This window comes from Saccostrea cucullata, unplaced genomic scaffold, assembly GCF_032062105.1.
Source record: "Saccostrea cucullata isolate Sc308-1 unplaced genomic scaffold, CSIRO_AGI_Scuc_v1 ctg1258, whole genome shotgun sequence".
Classification (NCBI taxonomy): domain Eukaryota; kingdom Metazoa; phylum Mollusca; class Bivalvia; order Ostreida; family Ostreidae; genus Saccostrea; species Saccostrea cuccullata.
Window position 1 is genome coordinate 11059 of NW_026921833.1, and position 22434 is coordinate 33492.

The 22434-nt window shown below is 32.0% G+C and overlaps 2 protein-coding genes across 2 annotated transcripts; both read right to left on the reverse strand.

Moving 5' to 3' along the window:
• Nucleotides 1-330: 330 nt before the first annotated feature.
• LOC134260790 (short-chain collagen C4-like) lies at nt 331-3984 on the reverse strand. Its single transcript, XM_062743335.1, has 3 exons — nt 3767-3984; nt 1657-1719; nt 331-1229 (listed from the first exon to the last, which is right to left on the reverse strand). Exons 1-3 carry the CDS (start codon nt 3945-3947, stop codon nt 766-768), a joined length of 708 nt encoding a protein of 235 aa, XP_062599319.1. The 5' UTR covers nt 3948-3984; the 3' UTR covers nt 331-765.
• Nucleotides 3985-11056: 7072 nt separating this feature from the next.
• Nucleotides 11057-19665, reverse strand: LOC134260791 (short-chain collagen C4-like). The gene is made up of 3 exons (XM_062743336.1): nt 19198-19665; nt 13853-13915; nt 11057-11678 (listed from the first exon to the last, which is right to left on the reverse strand). Exons 1-3 carry the CDS (start codon nt 19559-19561, stop codon nt 11215-11217), a joined length of 891 nt encoding a protein of 296 aa, XP_062599320.1. The 5' UTR covers nt 19562-19665; the 3' UTR covers nt 11057-11214.
• Nucleotides 19666-22434: the final 2769 nt, after the last annotated feature.

Consider the following 22434-nt stretch of genomic DNA (forward strand, 5'->3'; position numbering starts at 1 on the left):
AGTTGACAAAAGAAAAATAAATTCTATTTTCAACTACACAAGATTTATGTAGATTCTTCATGTAATTAAGGTGGGAATGATAATAAATTTCGATGCAAATTCTTGTTCTATGTCTTATCACGAGAACTAGTTTGTACGTAAAATGATTTATTCATTGATCCTGTTATTTATTATGTTATTTGTCCTTTGATGTAATTGTTTATCCGTTAGAGTGCTCGCTCTGTCCTCGGAAGCTTGTGAGTTCGAGTCCAATCCCTAACTGATCAAAGTTGTTAAAAATAGATAGCAAATATTCCTTTGCCAAAGGCCCGCCGATTTGAAGTGATAGGTGTTGGCCCTTCGGCTAAGATCTTAAAAACCGAGGCCCTGCGTCACAGCAGGCGTTGTCATCAGTACCATAAATATCATATCACTGGCAGACGATGACCTCTCTATATGCATGAAAATTCTCCAATGAATTGCAAAAAAAATTCAATTGATTAGTCCTCCCTCTTAATTTAAGTTTTATTTAATTATTTTTTGAAAAAGAATTTACTTAAGATACATGTATGCTTTGTTTAAATTATCAGTCTCTAGTTCTGAAGCATACTACATATTTGTTATTGCATCTTTAACAATATTAGTTGAAATCTCTTTTTGTATATGAAGTTCAAGAATACAAACATTTTTAAAATTCTAAAGAAGAAAATGCCACTAACGTAATTAAGTAATACTTTACAGTTGAAGACATCAGTCGAAGATTAAAAATAATGAAAACTTGTATAATTATTTTGAACACACAACACATGTAAGTGGTTTATCAGCAATATATGGAGAACACCTCAAAGACCCGCATTTGGAAACTACGGGGTAGATAAGCATTCCGTTATGATTTTGAAAACCACCCGGGACTGTTTGTACATTTTCATCCACACAGATATACTCAGTAGCAGCAGGGTAATCGTGATATCCCGCTCCTAAGTATCCCTTATACTGCAGTGTCCATCCGTCATAACAAGACGTCCTCCCCGGAATCATAATAGAGCTAGTACCTGCCTTTATCTGACAGATACAACAAGGGACGTCTTGGTCAAGTGCATTTTCTCCGAAAAAATTGCTCTCATATTCAGAGCCATAAACATACGCTAAAGGGTGAGCTGCTGTTCGACTTCCCCACTGTGGATCTTCAGGAAGACAAATAACGTTTGAAGCAGCACCTTTATGCGAATGAGAAGATCCAGCAGCATAACCTGTTGAAAAAAATAAAGATTTACAGTTTCTAACTAATTTAAGAAAATTTAGACCTGCAGTTTTTCACCAGATTTCCCACATTGTTATACTTGATGTGGTCTCATTTATCCCTCAGGGGTGATGATTCTAACAAATAAAATCAACAATACCTCAGGAATATATCCACAGATGCTACAACTTTTCAAGCAGAATGGATCTTTAAAAGATGATTTTCTTAATTTATTCGAATTCTAAAAAAAAAGGCTAGCCTTTTTAGGTCTCCGACCGATACCAAAAAATATTTCAACATTAGTTTTAATTTTTCTTGAGAAGAGGATTTTGAAAATTACAATGTTAACTTTTAAACCTCTATTCGGATCGCATCCCACATCCGGGGTTATGATTCAGAAATATTTCTAAAAAAATGTATCATGAGGAACGCCATACCTTTATAGACTATGGAAGAGACCTCAGGACAATCAGTTCTTCCCCATCTGGTATACACTGGTCCTGAAAATGTGAATATCTAAAAACGTAGTCAAATGAAGGTACATACAAACTATGGACACATGTACATAGTTAGTTTTCTTTAAACCAGCTATTAAAAAAACAAATTAATATTGCACGATATATTTTAGAATAAATGATATGTAAAAATGCTTATAAATAATCGAGTTACATCAAGCAAAAATGAATTTTTCGAAACATGCAAATTTACCAAATTGGTTTTTGACGTTTTTTGAGATAGCTAGACTTAATCCTTTTGATTTTTTTTTTTACCTTTTTTATAATGAATCTACTGAATTGAAACTCTTGCTATGCTTACAAGCATTGTAATGTCATTTTTCAACACATTTTTTTGCTTCTTTACAAATTAATTGTACTAGATGTATTGTATGTTATGTCAATTTATTAATCTACAATTTTTAGCAGCTATACCATTAGTTGTGTCTCTACATTGATGGTTAATGATAAGGTTTTCGCAGGAAAAATATCAGCAACACTCACGGGGGTTATCTGTTAAAAGTCGTACACAAAGCATTGTCATGCTATGAAATTACTGGGCGCAATAAGCTAAAAATTTCAGCAAATGGTTATTTATCATATCTAAGCGCACCGTATTTCTTTGATAATATAAAGACAAAAATAAAGATTTTATTATACTTGAATGATCACATTGTACGGTTATACGTTGCAAGAAGAAAAGAACTCATTAAAGAGAAAACGAGTATTATTTCGAAATAAAAAATAAAATATATTATATTGAAAACTATTCTACTTTTAACCCGCTTTGTATTGTGTCGTCTTTTTTGAAAAGTTATAAGAATATGCTAAATTTGTGGAAGTTTCCCGGGCATTTAAAATGAACAAGTAACTAGGAAGGATTGTTTATGGATAATATTATGTTCATGACCCTTTTGACAGCATATGAAGAAAACCATTCATAAACTATCGAAAAGCAAATCAATTAATATATTTTTGGAAAAAATTATCAGTTAATCCCTCAATAGATTATTCGGACATACAGATATATGCTTGGCCATTTTTTGTTCTCTCACATCCATGAAAAGTATGTTTTTTGCGTTGCTTTATCGCATGAGAACTTTTCATCAGAAAACACAAATGGAAGATGTCAAGTCTTTGAAGAGTTAGTGTAGCTTTATTATCATTTACTTTTGTCGCTTCGGGAAACTCTATTATTTAATACGTTCTATTTTCATTATTGAAGAGTTATAGTTCTTAGTGCGCTCTTTTGTGAAAAAGTCGGCGAATGTACAAATCTCGTGGGATTTCTGGGACAAACATAAGCTACGCACGTAAACAACACGTTGAATGTCGATAAACAAATCCTAACAAAAAGCATATGAAATATTTAATTGTCGTGGACTTTATTTGAATCAAGAAGGAGATGACAAGGGTATTAATTTACATCTAATGGTGATCGTACGAATCTATTTATCGTAATGGAACAAAAAAGTCAATACACATACCTCGAATACACATACCTCGGAATTGTCGTATTTTTATTAATGGGCGATAAAGTTAGGGTTTTTGCTCTTTTACATATGTCTTTTAGTGCTAATCTATTTTCTAGTTCGGATGATAAATGCACTTCACATTTAAAATTGGATTAATACTGGCATGTTTTGTATCAACCGCAATGCCATGCTGGTCAAGTCAAACGACCAAACGCGCCTCTAATTCCGAAGAGTTCAGAAGAATACAACATATTGATTTCATTCAGGGTTTGGATTGCTTTATTTTAAAATTAAAATACGTGTACTAATTGTCTCAATTATTTCATTAAGGCAAAACAAAAAAAATGGTGTTTCATTTTCTCCATCTTCTGTCTGAAAAATCAGAATTCATACATTCAAATTTATAATGACTGTAACAGGTAATAAACAAAAGAAATTTGATCTTTTATTTACTTTTAATTAAAATGGTGTTTTTCAAAGACTCTTTACAAAAATAGGGCACATTTCGGTAATCCTTCTACTGAACAAGGATCACTGTATTTGATATTAAAGATGTTTTGAAATGTCCAGTTACTTACCTGCCAAATTCGTTTTTTCTACTTTCGTTTCTATCTCTCTTAAACTCTTATAAAGTTCATTTATTTTAACTTCGAAAATATAAGCTGCTCCAAATATGAATGCAATAACTAACCCAGCAACACATTGTTTGATTGTTGTGTCCATTTCGAGGCTGTATAATTTTTTAACCGTAGAACACATATAATTATACAACCAAATTTAGTGGTGCAACAGATAACAAATGCTTGACAACACTTTAAAAGCCCATCTATGGCACACCATGGGTGCAAATTAGCATATCATTTTAAATACACGCAGTATAATGATACAGTTTTCAAACGTTTTTGAACGATTTTTAAAGGTTGTACATATGAACTATTTATATAATTGATGCTGATCTGCAATAAAATAAAAAAAAAACATAGTTTCATGTTTTATCCATAGAAATTAAAATACATGTAAGGGGTGTTAAGAAAGTTCGTTCCATGATAAAATATTTTTTTTTTTAAATTTTAAAGTACTGCTTAACTGAAGAGATGAATTCACAAGTCTGACAAAATCACAAGAGTTTGCTTTAAATTTATAGCAATTCACTTCTAGCAGGGAGTTATAGGATTTTTCTTCCAAGGGAAAATATTTGTGTTATCTTTATAGCAATCGAATGATAGAAAATAAGAGATGCTGGTCATTTTGTGTGAAAAATAAAGGATAATTTACTTTTATTTCTTCAAGGCTTATCTTACATCAGAGAAGCTGAAAAGCGTAGGTATACAGTCGATATATTACTTTTCAGAAGAATAGTTTTGTCATTTTGAATATTTTCACCGAATTGATAATTTTTGCATAGTATTTGAAAAGATGCCTTGACCCGTGTGCTTAATATATGTCACAAATATGCGTCATCCCTAATTTTCTGTACAGACATCATCTACTTTAATACCTGCCCTCCCCTTATTGATTCAACAAAAGACAGTAAAAACCATAATAGTAGCAAGAATGGACTCTGTAAACGTAAAATGTCACAATATGTAAATAGCTTCTCTTTGATTTTCTTTTTGAAAATAAATGGGAAATAAACCTTCTGAACACCCTTTATAAGTTTTATGGATGATACGCGTTTCGATGAACCCACAGACATGAATAATGGTACGAGTTTTTTTTTTGTTCATATTTTACTCTATCATTAATATATACTTTATACCTTTCTCTTTTTATTATTTTCGCAAATTTGAAATTATGTGAGAAATTTTTTTTTAGGAAAGTGTAAGGAACAAAGCATTTACAGACATTGAAAACATAAGAGGAGGTATCAGGTGTTATGGAGGAGTGAGCATCTTCTGCCGACAAGTCACACCTTCCGTGTGTCCCGATCAATAGGCATGATCGGGAAATAACGAGAAAAATTATGTCATCAATTCAGTGCATAAATTCTGATAATTAATATGAAATCAACACTCACCATTTGACTCAATGAAATATTTTTTGTCAAAGAAATAACCTTAAGAAAGGGAGTTTCATATTTTAAAAAAAAAACCAGTTCGCCATTTCCCTAATTTAACATTTTCTCGAATTTTTAGCAATTTAACAAAGATTTAATAACTTACCCCTTTTTCAATTGCAAGTAAAAACATAAGATGAATTATTGCACTTAAATTTATGCAGGTCAATTGAAAAATAAAAATCCCAACCTTATTTAAAATAAAGATAAGACAATATTTCTGTCATTTTTTTTTTTCATTTTTTTATATTGCACATACTTACTTAGCTTTAACACAAAAAGCAAAAGTTTGAAACTTTTAAAATATGCGAACAATAGAATACAAACACACCCATATTTTTTTTCTATAAAAACTTTGATTGAAAGAGGTATTGACTTGTACAATGGTTATTTAACAAATTCGTAGACTTTTGTCCTAACTTTGTTTTTATTTAATGTCAGACTATATCCAATTTCGGTACTCATATTTTAAAAACATATATAAATTATTTAAGTAAAAAAATGAATATATCTTCATATTTATAAAAAAAATTATCAAAAATTTAGAACAGCAAAAAAAGGGATCAGGGAGCAAGGTCAAAATTAAGTAATTTACTAGGTTTCCCTTTACAGTATCTATAGCCATATCTCTTGTAAATGGAGTTGAAACGAAAAAAAAAAAATACCGGTAAAAATTAAGTCATACTGTATAATTTAAAATGCTTTCATGTAATGTAAAATTCCCTCTGTTTAAAATATATCAGTTTCTGAATACATATGTACTTGATTAAAATAAAACCAGGAAATGTATAAAAAGTAAGCCATGAATATAACTGTATAGAATGGACAATAAAATTTTTGAGTGGTAGCGAGTTTAAATCTGGGGATGGATGGTCTGCAAAGAAAATAGTTATAGTGGAAAAAAAAACATTGTCAATAGAGTTAGGAACGTCAGTAAACGTAATGTACAGTTCACTGTATAATAGAGTGACGATGAGGAACATTGTCTACGTATTTGTTGAATGACCGCTAGGGTTAGACCCCTTATTGTCTTATACGTCTATGACGACAATCTTGGTCAGTGTGAACCGTTTCTATGGTCCGACTGTCCTAATACTCACTCAGAAAACGTATTCTAAAGTAAGAGTGAGTGTGAGACTAATTTCAAGGATCCACTGATTGTCATTAATATAAACCAAGAGTCAATTTTGCTTAAAAATTAATTAAGATATTTATTAAAATAATAAAAACTTAAATAAATGCTAGATACCTAAATCTAACCTCAATTCTTTATTTTTCCCTCATACAATTTGACATTTTAAAAAATGAAAAAGAAAAATAATTCAGAAAAAAAAGAATTGTGATCACATTTACAATCTAGTGAAGTAACCATCCGGAAAAGGTTATTACTATTGACGAGGCCATCCCCTGCACACGTGGCATGGTTGCGCACAAATACAACATCTCTTATCGAGACATGTGTAATAGCAGTGCCGCTAACTGATCCGTCGTCTAAATTTTGGGCCCGCAGAAATGTAGCACCCAAAATATCTTTGTTAATCATTAATTCAGCTGAGTGTTCTGCATTAAACATTCTAATGACCCAGATAAATACATAGATTCCTTCTTGTGGTGCTGTGAAGATCCCGGTGGCACCATCATATCCGTTGCCAACATTAGTGCGCACTTTATCGAAGATGAGTGAATGCATCAAAATTACGCTAGTTATTTATGTTATGTTATATACACGAAAAAATGTTTTGTACATGAACATATAAAAAAAAGTGTTTTTCATACAGGATTTTTAATTTTTTTTTTATTAGAATTTCTTATGAAAAGTCTTCCTATGCTACTTTTAACTCTGATGACTCTTGAACGTTTGACTTTTACCCAATTGTAGAAAGTTTGGGCTTTCGTATTTCCCAGGTATACATGTACCCACTATATGTCGACACAAGTTCTTTCTTTGGGAGACAGCATTTATGATTGTTTAACCATGACGTTAAACTGGAATTCTAGAAATGTTTTGCCATTTGCTGCCCAAGGGGGGCATCTGTGTCTAATAAAAAAATTTATGAATATAAGAATTATGAAAAATAAAGCTATATCATTTGTTAGATTAATTGGATTTTCTTTGGAGAAATCAAAGAAATTGTTTAAAGAACAGTCATCTTGATGCCAGTATTGTCAGTGAAATAAAATAATTCATTGGACTTTTAACATTACTTATACGAAAACACTGGCACTTCAAATTAGGCAAAACAAGTATCTATAATATTCCTTAGAAAGCATAAAATATACATATTTATTTTAATATAAAAGCACTGCATTGTCTAGGTTCGAATTTAATATAAGTAAACACTATAGACCAGTGTCCAAAATATATTACGTATCCAGGCTATTTACACGATTTTGATATTTTGTCCTGGAAGTTTTCAGATATTTAATCAGAACATTTAGTCAATGCCTACTTACAACTTACAAACGTCCTTCCTTTCAGGTCTGCAAATATTCAATAAATATTCACATGTGTCCTGTAAACTATATCCTGTTCATACACACTTTCATATTTGTTTACAGTTGTTTGAATCAAATTTACCTTTTTCGACATACTCTTCTTCTCGTTTTTCCACATTATGCAAACTAGACTCTACATCTTCAACCCGCTTGCTAAGCTTTTCTATGCTGCCTTTTCTGTTAAGAATTATTTGGCTTCAGTAGCTTTATAAAAGTACATCTTACAAAATTCTTCTAACGTGTCTCCTTTCATTTTTAATTCTTTATTTTTCAGTCTAATGATCGATAACTCTTCATCATGTTTCTTTATTTCCTTGTAAATATCACTTAATATCACCTCGAAAACGTAAGCTGCTCCAAACACAAATGCAACAAGTAGTCCTGCGATATATTGTCTAATTGTATCCATTTCAATAGTGAAAATGTTTTCCTGACAGAACCCTGTATGGTATATTATCACTCAACATGTAATTATGTCTCCACACAAAGTTCTGAGTTTAAAACAACTAAACATTGGTCTGCTGTGCACCTTTCCTTGAACAAGGCCTAGTAGAATTTAAAGTCCATGAAAAAAATCTGGGCTGCTTGACATGCTATCTTGATATTATCCCTTCATTACCATTACTTTATTTTGTTCGTCAAATAAAAAATTACGGCCAAATGTACCTGGTTTTTTACACGTTTTGTTTACATGCATGCATAAATTATGAATTACAGGGATTCCCGGCGGTGATTATTTGGTGATGGTGTGGAGTAGATTGGGTTTGAATTAAAAGTTAAATTAAAAGCCTATAATCTTATCCCCCATAAACTCATATTTTTCAGACGTTGCATTTTCAAAAAATCCAACTAATTTCTTGTTAATGAATAGCATAATCTACATTTTCAAATTTATTTGGTAGATACAAATTGTTGTGCTCATTTCTGTAGATTCTCTAATTTTTTTTTTTTTTGGGGGGGGGGGGGGTATGCCTTTACCGTAAAAAAGAAACTACTCAACCCGTTCATTTGAACATAAAATTTTATTTATCGCATATAAACGTACATTTCACATCATATGTTTTATTTTCATTAAGTCGAGTAGTCTCCCGCAGGACGCAGTGGTTAGAGTGTATGCTCTTGGTTCGCAAAGCAAGGAGTCAATCCTAAAGTTTATACAATGCAGTAGATAGCAGGTTATCTTATATAATGTTTACTTAACATTTTGCCTTAATTAGAGGATTGACATTTGTTTTGAAAATGTATACACATCTTTGAAATTGTATTTTATAATTTTATTAAACACGTGTTCATAGTTCGCCTTATTATTGAATTGCGAATGTATAAAAAAAAGTAATGAGAGGGTAAGATGTATATTTTCGACATTTTCTGGTGAATCCACCAACTTTTTTTCATATATTTAGAAAGGAACTTAGTCATTGTAATTGGAAATCTACAAATGTTTCTTTGATTAATGTTTTGGTGGACCCACCAAATTCCCCACTTTAAAAATTAGGAAATGCTGATAATATATCATTCAAGTATTCGGTTTGTTTTTGGTGGGTCCACCAAGTGTTTGTTAGTAAAATTAAGAAAGCCTAGGAATTTGTTTTTTCTACAGATTGGTGAGTCCACCAAACGACTTTCTATATTTAGAGACAGATTTGTTATCTTTGAGTTACATAAAGATTTTCGAATTTTCTGGTGGACCCACCAGGTTTTTGTTCTTGTGTTCATAAATGTATTAAGAAAGTGTCGGTTAGCTATTTTACAAGAAAATTATGTTTGCCTTTAAATTTGATTTTAATGTCTTTGGTGGATCCACCAAACTGCCCACTGTTAGTGAATACAAGGTAATCTTAACAGTGTATCATTTAATCATTCTTGTGAATTTCAATTTGTATTTTTGGTGGATCCACCAAGTATTTGTGAGAAAAATTTATGAATGTGTTGTTAGTTTAATTTTTGCATTTTGGTGAGTGCACCGACTCTGTATAAAGGACGTTTTCTATGTGGTTTCGCAACTCAGTTTCTCTCAATGGGTTGTTTCAGCATTTTAAAACTGGTGGATTCACCAACGTCATATTTAAAATGTTATCGGGAATTTCACCACATTCAATTTTTTGATGGAACCACCAAAATCCCCAGTACTGATATAATGCACTTGCTATATCCATTTTATGTAATCTTAGGCATTTGTCTTCGTATTTTCGGTGGACTCACCAAGTTGTTGTATGGTTAGTTCACTAATTCGTAGAATTAACTAGAGAATTAAGTATTGTAAATTCACTCTTGTTTTCTTGGTGGAACCACCAAGATCAATATTTATTTGAAGATATTGATAATTCAAATTGGTGCATTCACCAATTTTTTACACTTAATATAGAAAACCAATTAATAATTTGTCTGTTTTAACATAAAAATTGGTGTTCTTACCAATTCTCAATGTATTCAATCATGACAATGAATTAAAAAAAATGTTGATTGCTGAAATTGCATTGTCTTCATTTTTCATTTTGAATTCAAAAAAGAGGACACGAATAGAAAATCCTCTTTCTTAATGGAAACAGTTACATGTAATACGAATCCCGATGTGGTATGTTGAAATTGATCCTTTGGACGTAACCGTATAAACCGAGGTACCTTGTTTGCTATAGGTGCTGGCGCGAAAAAGATCCCTCCCTGCTCATGGCCCTGAATGCAAAATATAAGACAAACTTTGAAGCTCTACACCAGCAGGTTGTGGCGTCTCCATATGAGGGAATGATTCTCGAGAGGGACGGTAAACAATATACAATCAATCAATCATAAAGTCGAATATATTCTTCATGATAATTAGGTAATATATGTGTCTGATTCTAATTAAAATTTTAGGCAGCATACAGTTACAAAAGGATATGTAAAGTTCAAAACGGTATCTTTTTATTCTCTTTTCATATGATCAGAAACTTACTGTAAATCTTCTCCATTAAAGTCTCTTTCATTCCGACGCATGCCTTTATCATGCATATCAAAGAATGTTGAAGAATTCTTTTCTTGTTATCTGAAGAATTTGGTGGTTCCCGGACGACAATTGATGCTTTTTATTGACATTGCAACATATATTGTAAGGATAATTTGATTAAATCTGAAAAAGGTGTATTTTGAAAAATGTATTACTAAGATGGTTAACTTAGCGAGAGTTATTTTTCATTCAGAATCCATTCTATGTAATATATTGTATACCCACGTACAAAACAATTTCAATCTAAATTGCAGTTGTTTATTTCTGGATTAAGTTCCACATATATTGAATATTTGTTTTGGGGTCTATGATTCAAACTCATTTTATTTTTTCTTGAATGCAAGGCAATGATTCAGATTTCTAATATATTTTTATCACATAAACAAGCAATAAAATACTCTTCGAGTTAAAAAAAAAAGCAAAACAAATACAACTTATTGCATCATCAACGAAACCAATACTATGATAATTTCGAATGTTGTTACTAATACCTATTTGGTACAAACAACACATGTGAGTGGCTTGTTCTCTATGTAAGGACTGCACCTTAATGCACCACATTTGGCAACTACGGGGTAAATAAGCTTTCCATCTTTATTTTCAAACCCGCCTGGAACTGACTGAATATTTTCATCTACACAGATATATTCCGTAGCAGATGGGTGGTCATGATATCCCGCTCCTAGGTACCCTTTATATTGCAATGTCCATCCGTCATAACAAACTGTTCTACCAGGAATCATTATAGAGTTAATACCAGTCTTAGTCTGACAAACACTGCATGGTACGTCTTGTTGATGTGCGTTTTCTCCAAACATATTGCTCTCGTATTCAGTTCCATAAGCAAAAGCTAGATGTACAGTTGGTGTTCTGTCTCCCCACTGAGGCTCTTCAGGCAGACAGATAAAATTAGAAACGCCACCTTTATGTAAATAATGAGAACCAGCAGCGTATCCTGTTAGATAGATATTAAAAGGAGATATTAAAAGGATTAAATCCTTAAAAGTTAGTAAAATTTAACAAACGTAAGAAATAACAGATTTAAAAAAAAATCTAGAGATAGTTTAATTATTGATTTTCATAGGATGTTTCTAATGATATGTAAAATGGAGACGTAAACATGTGCATGTGACATTGGGATATATTGGAAATTCTTAAGAGGGGGTCATTAAAATAGTATAAAATGAAAATAGTATGATTTACGCCGCTGTTAATTTAAACATAGATTTTTAAAAATCTTGTAATCTTTGAGTTTTCATTCTTTTGTAAAAAAAAAATGTTGTATTTTTCATATGTTGTATTACTTATCACAAGAGGTCCAGGGGCCACATCGCTAACCTGAGCAAATCTGCTAGGAAAAAGCACAAATCAGATCAGAACTGAAAAAGTTCATTGAAAGTGGAGGGGGCTTGGATTTTTATACTACTTTAGATTGTCTTCATAGATGACTTTGCTGTTCTTGATCAAAATATTTTTAAAAACATTTTGTTTCTATATAACTTCAAAATAATTTAAATTGATTCACATTGATTCACTCCCTACCCCAAGTGCCAGGATTTGAATATATTTAAATCTTCAATACATGAGGTTGCTTAAATGTCAATATGACTAAATATAGCTTTTCTGTTCTTGGGATTTCTTCTTTTATTTTTTATGTAAAATTGATCCACCATTGTGGCCTCACTCTACCCTTGGTGGTTATGATAAGAACAAATTAAATTCTACACTACCCGACAATGCTTCAATATAAATTCTAGTATTACTAATCATGGATTGTTGTTGGGAAATTTTTTATATACATTTTAATGTAAAACTTGTTTTCCTCATTGTGGCCCACCCTATCCCTGGGGGTGATGATTTGAACAAACTAGAATCTACACTATTTGAAGATGTAGATGATTCCACATAAATATCATTAAACATGGCTTTGAAATACTTGAGAAGATGATTTTAAAAGTTTTTCCTATTAAGTCCTATGTAGAATTTTGATCAGCCATTTTGTCCCTCCCCCACTCAACCCCCAGGGATCATGATTTGAACACATTTGAATCTACACTACCTGAAGATGATTTCACCTACGTTTCATCTGTTCTGGCTAAGTAGCTCTTGAGAAGAAGATTTTTAAAGAATTTCCCTATATACTCCTATGTAAAACTTCGATCGGCGACTGTGGCCCCGCCCTACCCCCAGGGGTAATGAATTGAACAAACTTGAATATACACTACCTGAGGATGATTCCAAATGAGTTTCATCTTTCCTGGTCGAGAGTTTCTTGAGAAGAAGATTTTTGAAGATCCTCCCTTTATACTCCTATATAAAAATTTGATCGGCCATTGTGGCCCCACCCTACCCCTTGGGATCATGAACCGAACAAATTTGAATCTACACTATCTGGGGATGCTTCCACATGAGTGTCATCTTTCCTGGCCTTGTGGTTTTGAGAAGATTTTTGAAAAATGCTATTAATTTTTCTCTAATTCATAATAATTTCCCCTTTGAGAATGGCTTGGCCTTTCATTTGAACAAACCGAATCCCCTTTACCTAAGGATACTTTATGGCAAGTTTGGTTGAAATTGACCAAGTGGTTCTTGAGAAGACGATGAAAATGTGAAAAGTTTACGACGACGACGACGACAACGACCACAGAAGACAGACGAATTTTGATCAGAAAAGCTCACGTGAGCCTTCGGCTTAGGTGAACTAAAAACAGAACAAAACCGGTAGTTTTGATATTTTGTGATGCTCCCTTATAAGCAACAAGGTAGAATTTTCTGTTTCTTACATATGATGTATAATACAACAAAACTCATTGCATATTATAATTTGAGTAAAAATTATATTGTTGTTTTTGTATAATTTGCTTTGAAGTCAGCATTTCTTCAAATAATCCAATTGAAAATGTACCTTTATATTGATACAGTTCCTTAATCTAAAAAAAAAATTGATTTTGTAGTATGTGTGTGTCAAGAAAATATAAATGATAGTGATCACATTTTGAGGTTTTTATCGCTATCATTTTATCACTAAATGATAGTGAAAACAATTTGAATTTTAAAAAGAATAATCAATCGATCTATTATTCAAAATTATTTGTTTGATTTTATATTTTGGAAAAGTTATTTTCTCACCTTTATAAACTAAGATGGACGTGCCTGGACAGTCTGTTCTTCCCCATCTTACAAAGGTTGGGCCTGGAGAATAAAATTTGTAAAAGGAAAATCGAGAAACCATTCACAGCATGTAAAGCAAACACGCGTTTTTGTTGTACCACACTAGACAAGATTATATTCCTATGATGTGAATTGAGTTGTGTAAGCTTTCAAATAAATAACATTTGGAATAATTTCAAATTAGATCACATGACTGTATCAGCAAACTAGAGAACACTGTTCAAAGTCGAGGATAGTGTGCGAGGGACGAGTCACCCAAAGAACTCTGAGTGTTATATACTAATATCTTTGTCCTGTCCTTCTGTCTTTCTGTCTGTCAGTCTTTTTATCTGTCTAGCTATGAGGTGAGCAAAAACTGTAACTGTAACTTTTCCATAAAAATGTGTCAAGACTTTCATGCTTCACATTTGTATTTCTTGTGACAACTTCTCCCTTTTGGTACCAACTATTGACTATAGTCTTTACAAAAATACTACTAATGATAAAGACTTGAACTTTGGCAATATTTTTTGGAAAATTCAATGTTTATAACTTTTTTAACATGAAACCAATACTAACCAAATTTTGCATAAACATAATGTATTCAATGTTCTTTGAAATTATGAATTTTCAAATATAAACCTTTCATATTAATTATATTGTCATAATTTATATAAAGGCCGATATGCTCTGTCGGCAAATTCTTAATAATTCACGCATATAACTATTATATTATACACTTATTTAATGACTACGAGGTAAACAGTCAAACTGTTGTCCCGAGGTAGTGGGGGAGACCTGGGAAACTGTTGCCCGAGGCCGAAGGCTATTTATTAGGCTATTGTATCAAAATTTAATGTGAGAAAACATGCTTCACAGGACAATCTCGGTCATTTAAAAAAAATTATGGACTCAAACTTCGTAAATTTGCATTATTTTTACTAAATTATATTTAAGAAAAATAATAAGCTTAAAAAAAATCATATGTTGACGTATTACTTTTCGTGGTATAAGCTCTACACTAAAGGGACCCCCCTATTTTCTTTCTTCCAGAAGTAATGTATTCCCACATTTTTCTGTAATACTGTTAATGTTTGAGTGTATACTTGTATTAACAAGGTTGTACATAATTTAAAACAATATAATTATACACACCAAAACCTATTGTCCCTAAAATTTATCTTATTTTACTCAAAAAAAAAAAAAAAAAATAATAATAAATAAATAAATAAAACACACTTGTCTGTAAATTGGAGACGATGAAAATGATACGCGGGTATGTTAAGGAAGCATATAAGTCATTTTTCGGGAAATTCAGACTTTTTAAAGAAAATTTAGTTTGATAATTTACCAAAACCGCTGATAAGCGTAAACTATTATTATCTATTGCATAAAGATAAAAGAGTGTCTAACGCAACCACTTGCAGCACCACCACGGCATCACGTGACTTCTATTAATAGCGAAATTTTCCTTAATAAAAAAGCGAACAGAACAACAATACCCCGGAGTTTAATAATTTGTTTGAGTAAATAATGTAGTTGAAAAACATCTATTTTGTCTTAAAACTGCTGCTAGAATCCCACTGTCCTGTCAGTAAAATAATTATTCCACACATTCGCACGAAACCTTAACCGATGTTTTGAATTTTTTACCTTTGAACAGAGATTTTTCGTAAAACCATGCTTAACTCGGGATTCTAGCAGCACTTTCCAAGTATTTTAGGATGCAAACTTTCCATCTGTACAAATTTTATGTTTTGAAATATACAGCTTATTGTTGTTCTGTTGCATTATTTTTGTCACAATTGACAGAGGAAAGGCCGACCGGGATACGTATATAGCTGACTGTCTTCGACAGAGAGTATTATCGATAAATATAGATTAGCATACCTGTTTTATTAACTGAACTCCATATGAATTTCACAAAATATTCACGATATTTGCTTTTAAACTCCATTTTACGTATCTTTATTCATGCCGTCAGAGCCAAATTCTCTTTACACGACATGATCAATTCCCGATCGATTCCCAAGTTACTTGATGTACACATATGACGTCATCGGTTGTAGATTTTAATCAAAATGACAGAATACATCATAACAAAATAAAAACATTTTATTTTTGTTAATGTTTACACGTTTCTATTTATTTTCTAGAGTTAAATTACATCTCTAAATACCAATTATGAAAACTTGTGTTCTAAAATTGACGTCATCTCGCCTACTATGACGTCATAATGTAGCACTGATTTAGTCAAGGTAGAATATTTTGTATGCTTCCTTATTCCCCCTGCGTAGTAATTCACTGATTCTCAGAAACTGGATGATTTTGCTACAGAAAGTAACGAAGTGTGCTGCACGTGAATCAACTTTTGTCAAATACTTATTCACAAGATAATTTTGCATTGGGATTCGTGGGTAAGCAGGTTGGGGGAGGGGGTATGTATTTTATGCAATAAATATTATTCAAAGTAAATTTTGTAATGTTTGATTAGCAAATCCATAAATTGTCTAAGTCAAATCGTAGTCATTACTTTTTTTTCCGAATTATCACTGTTAGCTTCAACTTGGCCGCCGACAATAGTCGCCTCGATAGTTTGATACATGTTCTGATGTAGCATGTATATGGTCCGTGTTTTCGGCGCGGCGTATAAAACATGCATCATTCACAGAAATATCGTTTTATTACCTAATTAATTCTGTCAACCGAAAGCTGTTCCCAGCCTTCTCTTTTTAATTAATTTATCTTTAAACTGTAGAATACGTGTTTGTTGACGCGACCGACTTCGAGCAAAATCGTAACCATATATTTAACGAGGCCCGATCTACTTGATCTGCGCATACGTTTTAACGCAGAGTCGACTCAGGCACGTCACAATACCCTTGACTGCCGTCACAATTGAACATAATAACGTCACAATTAAAATGACGTCAAATTGCGCTAAACTGTTTCGCAGATCTTGCTTACCTGGTAGCTCTATAGAATATGCATTGAAAGCTGGCATTTCTATATTTTTTTTTTAAATATTTAGATTAATTAACAACTTTGGGACCTAAATAATTTTGAGGGATCATTTTTTTTGGTACAGATTTATTGATTTTATCCTGTTTTATTTCAATTTGTGAGTTTAAAAAAAACAAACGCTACAGCTAAAAGTAAACGATTTTAGTCTTTCTCTTTGAACATGTTGAAGTGTTTATACACAGTCTTTTTATTGCAGACTTAAATAGGCATTGATTATATTCAGTTTTAAAAAATAAAATAAGTCTATAAATCATTTAAATTGAACCCCCCTAAGATTTTATTTTTTCTATATAGTACATGATGTTAGTAAAAATCGCAATTTTGTCGCCTTTACACCCCCCCCCCCCACACACACACACCCTTCTACCCCAATTTTCCACGTAAAACAACGTCGCGTGTTAAGAGAAAAATAAAGCATGGCGAAAAAATAATTTCATAATGTAAGAATTATTTATTTTTTTTAGAAATACAGTATTACAATCGTTTGTTACATAACCCATTGCGAGCTATAAAATATGTAGTTGGATAGAATAAATCTAAATTTTCTGTTTTGACATGCCCCCTTTTCATTGCAATAAAGGCTACCCCCAATTTTCTTTTCATTTTTTATAAGAGGAATGAAAATTGCATGATATATGTGAAAAATAAAGAATTTCATCATGTATTTTTTTTTAATTTGTAAATTTCTTTGTTTTTTGAAGAGTTTTAGTATGTAATTGTGTATAAAACACGAAAAATGGTCCATATCTTGACAGTGCCCCCATTTCACTACAATAAAGGCAAGGTAACAAAATTTCATCCTAATTTTTCTAAGCATAAAACATACAAGTATATTTCCAAGAATTAAAAATTTTTATCATTCCGTTTTCGTAATTTTTAACTAGATCGGGCCTCGTTAAAACGCTAAGTAAAAGTCAAACCAATATAGTTAAAAAATTTCATCTCGAAAAAGGGAGCGCGGTTCCGGTTTTACTATTCGTAAATGACGGAGTGCGAGTATAGACCTACTTTAAAATATCTTTCAAGTGAAATTTGAATCTGCAAAAAAATACGTTTTTTAAGACGGGAATTTAAGTCAGTCCCTTAGCCATGTGTAGTTTTTCACTAAAATTTTTTTTAGAAGTTGACAGACACGTTTGAGGGTAAAAAAAATAAAGACGTTATAAGACATAAATTATGCTTGCTTTCGTGCGCCAATATACACTTACATGTTTTCATTTTTTTCTCATATTTCTTTTTATTAACTGTAATATCATCAAGAAACTTGAAAGGCCTAATCATAAAATATTACTTTTTGCTATGACAAATGAAGAAATCTAATATAGCAAAGAGAAACTAAACTGTTTTCCCTGTCTACGACTTTTTGGGACAACCCTTGTATATACGTATTTATTACTATTTTTGAAGAAATGCAAAGATATTAACAATTCAAAGAACCACGAACGATAGTATTGTTCTCCCGCCTACCTCTAAGTCAATTTTCAAAAGTTAACATATTTGAATGATTTTCGAAGTTTTTATAGATATTTATATGAATTTTCATAAAACGTTTCGTATTTGGGATACCAAAGAGAGATAACTCTATAATTTTGGTTAGAAATCAACGGAAAACGGAAAATATTTTTAAAACATCTTTCCCCCCCGTGAAACAAAAATTCCTTTTCACAGGTAATATGGACTGTCATTTAACAAATTTATGCCAAAGCTTCTTGTGTTTCACGGGGGGGGGGAACATATGTTTATAGACAAAAAACGAAAAATATGCTGCCGATTTTTCACAAATTTTAAAGCTATTTACAACTAAATAATTGTATTTTATTTATTTATATATGCTTTTTTATTTACGTAAAACATAAGAAAAGATATGAGATACATTTTATGATATTTAAAACTATTTCAAAATATGGTGATGCTTGAAAGTTCGATTTCACCAGAAAATATCGCCTAACCCCCTTTTTTCAAGAGCTGGAATTAATGATAATTTACTATCTAGCGCTGGAAATAAAATTATTAATCAATTACCATAGACTTGATCTTTGTATTAAACAAAGATTTAATGGCTAAATTGCCATTAAAATTGAATTTAATGGGTGTAAAATGTAGGCGGGAATCAAGAGTTAGAGTTCGTAGTTCTTTGGTTTACCTAGTAATAAATGGATATCTTCATATTAATTTATTCATATTTTAGAATATATATGTGCCTCGTAATCTAGAATAAAATCTAAGTGAGGACTTTAGGTCAATGGCACTGACAACTTATCATGTAACTTCCTCCCTGTTAATCAGCAATTTATATTCACCTGTGTCCTGTAAACTCTTTATTTTCTTCAACTGCTGTTCCAGATTTTCATGATTCTTGTTTACATTATTCTTGATACTGGAGACAGATGTCTGAATCAAATTTACTTTCTGGCGATATTCTTCGACATTATCCAGACTCTTCTCTACAACTTCAACACGCTTTGTTAGTTTTTCTCCTCTTTTCTTTTCAAACTCTTCTAATGTTTCTACTTTCGTTTGTAATTCTTTATTTTTCAGTCTAACGATCGATAACTCTTCGTTTATTTCCTTGTAAATATCACTTAATCTCGCCTCAAAAACGTAAGCTGCTCCAAACACAAATGCTACAAGTAGTCCTGCGATACATTGTCTAATTGTATCCATTGCAAATCTAAAAATGTTTTCCTGACAGAACACTCTGTGGTCAATTATCACTCTACGTGTATACGGCTCCACACAAAGTGCTGAGTTTAAAACAACTGAACCATGCTCTGCAGTGCACCATTCAATGAACAAGGGTTAGTAGAATTTAAAGTCCATGAAAAAAATCTGGGTTGCTTAACATGCTATCTTGATATTGTCCCGTCATTACGATTACTTTATTTTGATCGTCAAATAAATGGTTACGGCTAATTTTAAGTGTAGCTGGGTTATTACACATATATTTTCTAAAAAATTGTGAATGATTCTTTCTTGAAAAAAAAAACTGTTATTCCCCTCAACATTTCTTCAAAGTCACCCTTTCAAAGGACAAAAATGTATCTTTTAAATTCGCAGCCCCCTCTTTCCCAATTAATTTTGCATGTACCCGTACTAAGCCATTTTGCACATACATATGCCAGTCCTTTAAAACAAAACCTCGGACCTACCCATGTTTTGAATTTGGTAATTGGCACTATGTAACCTTCTCAAGTATAAATCCAATATATTTTCCCTAATCTGAAAAAAAATGTCCCCGGGAACAACAGATACTACCGGGTGGTTTAATATATATTTGTTATATCCCTATTAAACTGAAAAAGACGGAAAATATATGAAATATAATTATTTACTAATATTGATCAATTTTTATGACATTTTAAATTTGATGGAATGGAGCTTCAATGTATGTTAAAGCAATTTTCCAAAAAATCCTTTTAAACAAAACCTCGGAGCTATCCCTGTCTTGAATTTGATAATTGGCACTATGTAACCTTCTCAGTCCGACTATTAGACATTCATTATTATATACTCATAAAAATAGTGATTAAATGATTTATAGTTCACATGCATGCATTGATTATAAATTACAGGGATTCCCGGTGGTGATTTTTTCTTTTCAAACTCTTCTAACGTGTTTACTTTCGTTTGTCATTCTTTATTTTTCAGTCTAATGATCTATAACTCTTCTTCACGTTTCTTTACTTCCTTGTTAATCTCACTTAAAATTAATCTCGACTCAAAAACGTAAGCTGTTCCAAACACAAATGCTATATGTAAACCTGCAATGCATTATATAATTGGATCCATTGCAATGGTGAAAATGTTTTCCTGACAGAAAACTGTGTGAATAATTATCGATCTATATGTATATGGCTTCACACATATTTACTGTACCGTGCTCTGCAGTGCACCATTTAATGTGAATTCAAAGTCCATGAAATATCAAAGTATGAAAGTTCTGAAAAGCGGTTAGCCTGTTTCAATCGAATATGTACAACAACAAAAATGCATTGAATAATGATATTAAAGTAAGCATGCATATCTTTGTCCAATGTCATCAGAGAAGAAGCAGACATTCTGAATTTGGTAGTACTTAACAAAATAGTAAAACCAATAACATCCCAGTCTGATGTCACAGATGCATGTTTCAAAATATCAAAATGAGATTTTTAGTTTGAAAGACAGGAAGCTCAGTTTAAAAAAAAAAATCTTTGTAATTGTCTCCCTCGGTGGAGTCCAAAAGTGTTCAGGACGAAAAAAAATGGTGATGTTGCAAATTTTATTGTCTTTCATGCTCTGTTCATTCTGAAATTAGGAAACTGTAAAGACTACTATAGCAAACACCTAAAAAAAATGATAATTCAAATTCTTCAATTTATATGATTTGTAGTACTGTAAATATATGTTTAGCTGGTTAGTCTTAGAAAAAACGGATGTATTAGCAGAGAAGGTGTAAATTAATTAATTTCAGAGAGCTTCAGTTTTGTAGGCTCACTACGGGTCCGCAGGTTCGACCTGTCATTGGGGATGCTTACTTCTCCTAGGCACCGGAAATTTCAAGGGTCTTTTTTCCTTTTGAAACCGATCACTGTTCCTTCTGTATTTTGATACACAAACCGAGTACTTCATTTCTTTATTTCTAATTTCTATGACAACAACCCGCTACAAATCGCAGCTCCGGATGGCTACCTGGGTATTGTTAGGGTAGGTTTCATATAGGACACTCTACTCCTTATGATACCAAAGTTGTCAGGAAACATGTTGATCGATAACTCTTCGTCACGTTTCTTTATTTCCTTGTAAATATCACTTAGTCTCGCCTCAAAAACGTAAGCTGCTCCAAAATACAAATGCTACAAGTAGTCCAGCGATAAATTGTTTAGCCATTGTGAACGTTTCCCTGCCAGAACACTGTGTGTTTGATAATCACTCTTCATGTACATATGACTCCACACACAGTTCTGAGTTTAAAACAACAGAACAATGCTCTGTAGTGCACCTTTCAACGAAAAATTTAAAGTCCATGAAAAAAAATCTGGTTTGCTCAACATGCTATCTTGAATGATATTACCCCGTCACTGCCATTACTTTATTTTGATCGTCAAATAAATAGTTAAGGCCAAGTGTACCTGGGTTATTACACATATATTTTCTAAAAAATGGTGAATGTTACTTTCTTGGAAGAAAACTTTTTTCCCTCAACATTTCCTCAGTCAAATTTATAAAGGACAAATTAAATAATGAATCTTTTAAATTCGCAGACCTTTCCCAATTAATTTTGCATGTACCCGTGCTAAGAATTTTTGCAGATATACGATATGCAGGTATGATAAGAAATGATTATAACATGAAAAAAAAAAACAGTAGATAGGACTATTTATTTCTTTTGGTTTGGCTGCCCATTACATTAACTTTAAAATTGTACGTAAAACACAGTTACGAAGTTGAAAAGTTTTTTTAATCATTAAAGGAAATGTTTCGGATGCCCTTGGCGGTTGAAATTGTTCCACTGACCAATATTCTTTCTTTTAGTTTTACCGGAGACGGATGGAATT

Bases quoted from the DNA above. Each gene is read 5' to 3' on its own strand.
- LOC134260790 (XM_062743335.1), bottom strand. From the start codon at position 3,947: ATGTGTTCTACGGTTAAAAAATTATACAGCCTCGAAATGGACACAACA. The intron at 1,720-3,766 runs GTAAGTAACTGG...TCACATTTTCAG, and splicing joins AGAAAAAACGAATTTGGCAG to GACCAGTGTATACCAGATGG. The intron at 1,230-1,656 runs GTATGGCGTTCC...TTTTTTCAACAG, and splicing joins CTCTTCCATAGTCTATAAAG to GTTATGCTGCTGGATCTTCT.
- LOC134260791 (XM_062743336.1), bottom strand. From the start codon at position 19,561: ATGGATACAATTAGACAATGTATCGCAGGACTACTTGTAGCATTTGTG. The intron at 13,916-19,197 runs GTGAATATAAAT...TTTATTCTCCAG, and splicing joins AAAGAGTTTACAGGACACAG to GCCCAACCTTTGTAAGATGG. The intron at 11,679-13,852 runs GTGAGAAAATAA...TCTATCTAACAG, and splicing joins GTCCATCTTAGTTTATAAAG to GATACGCTGCTGGTTCTCAT.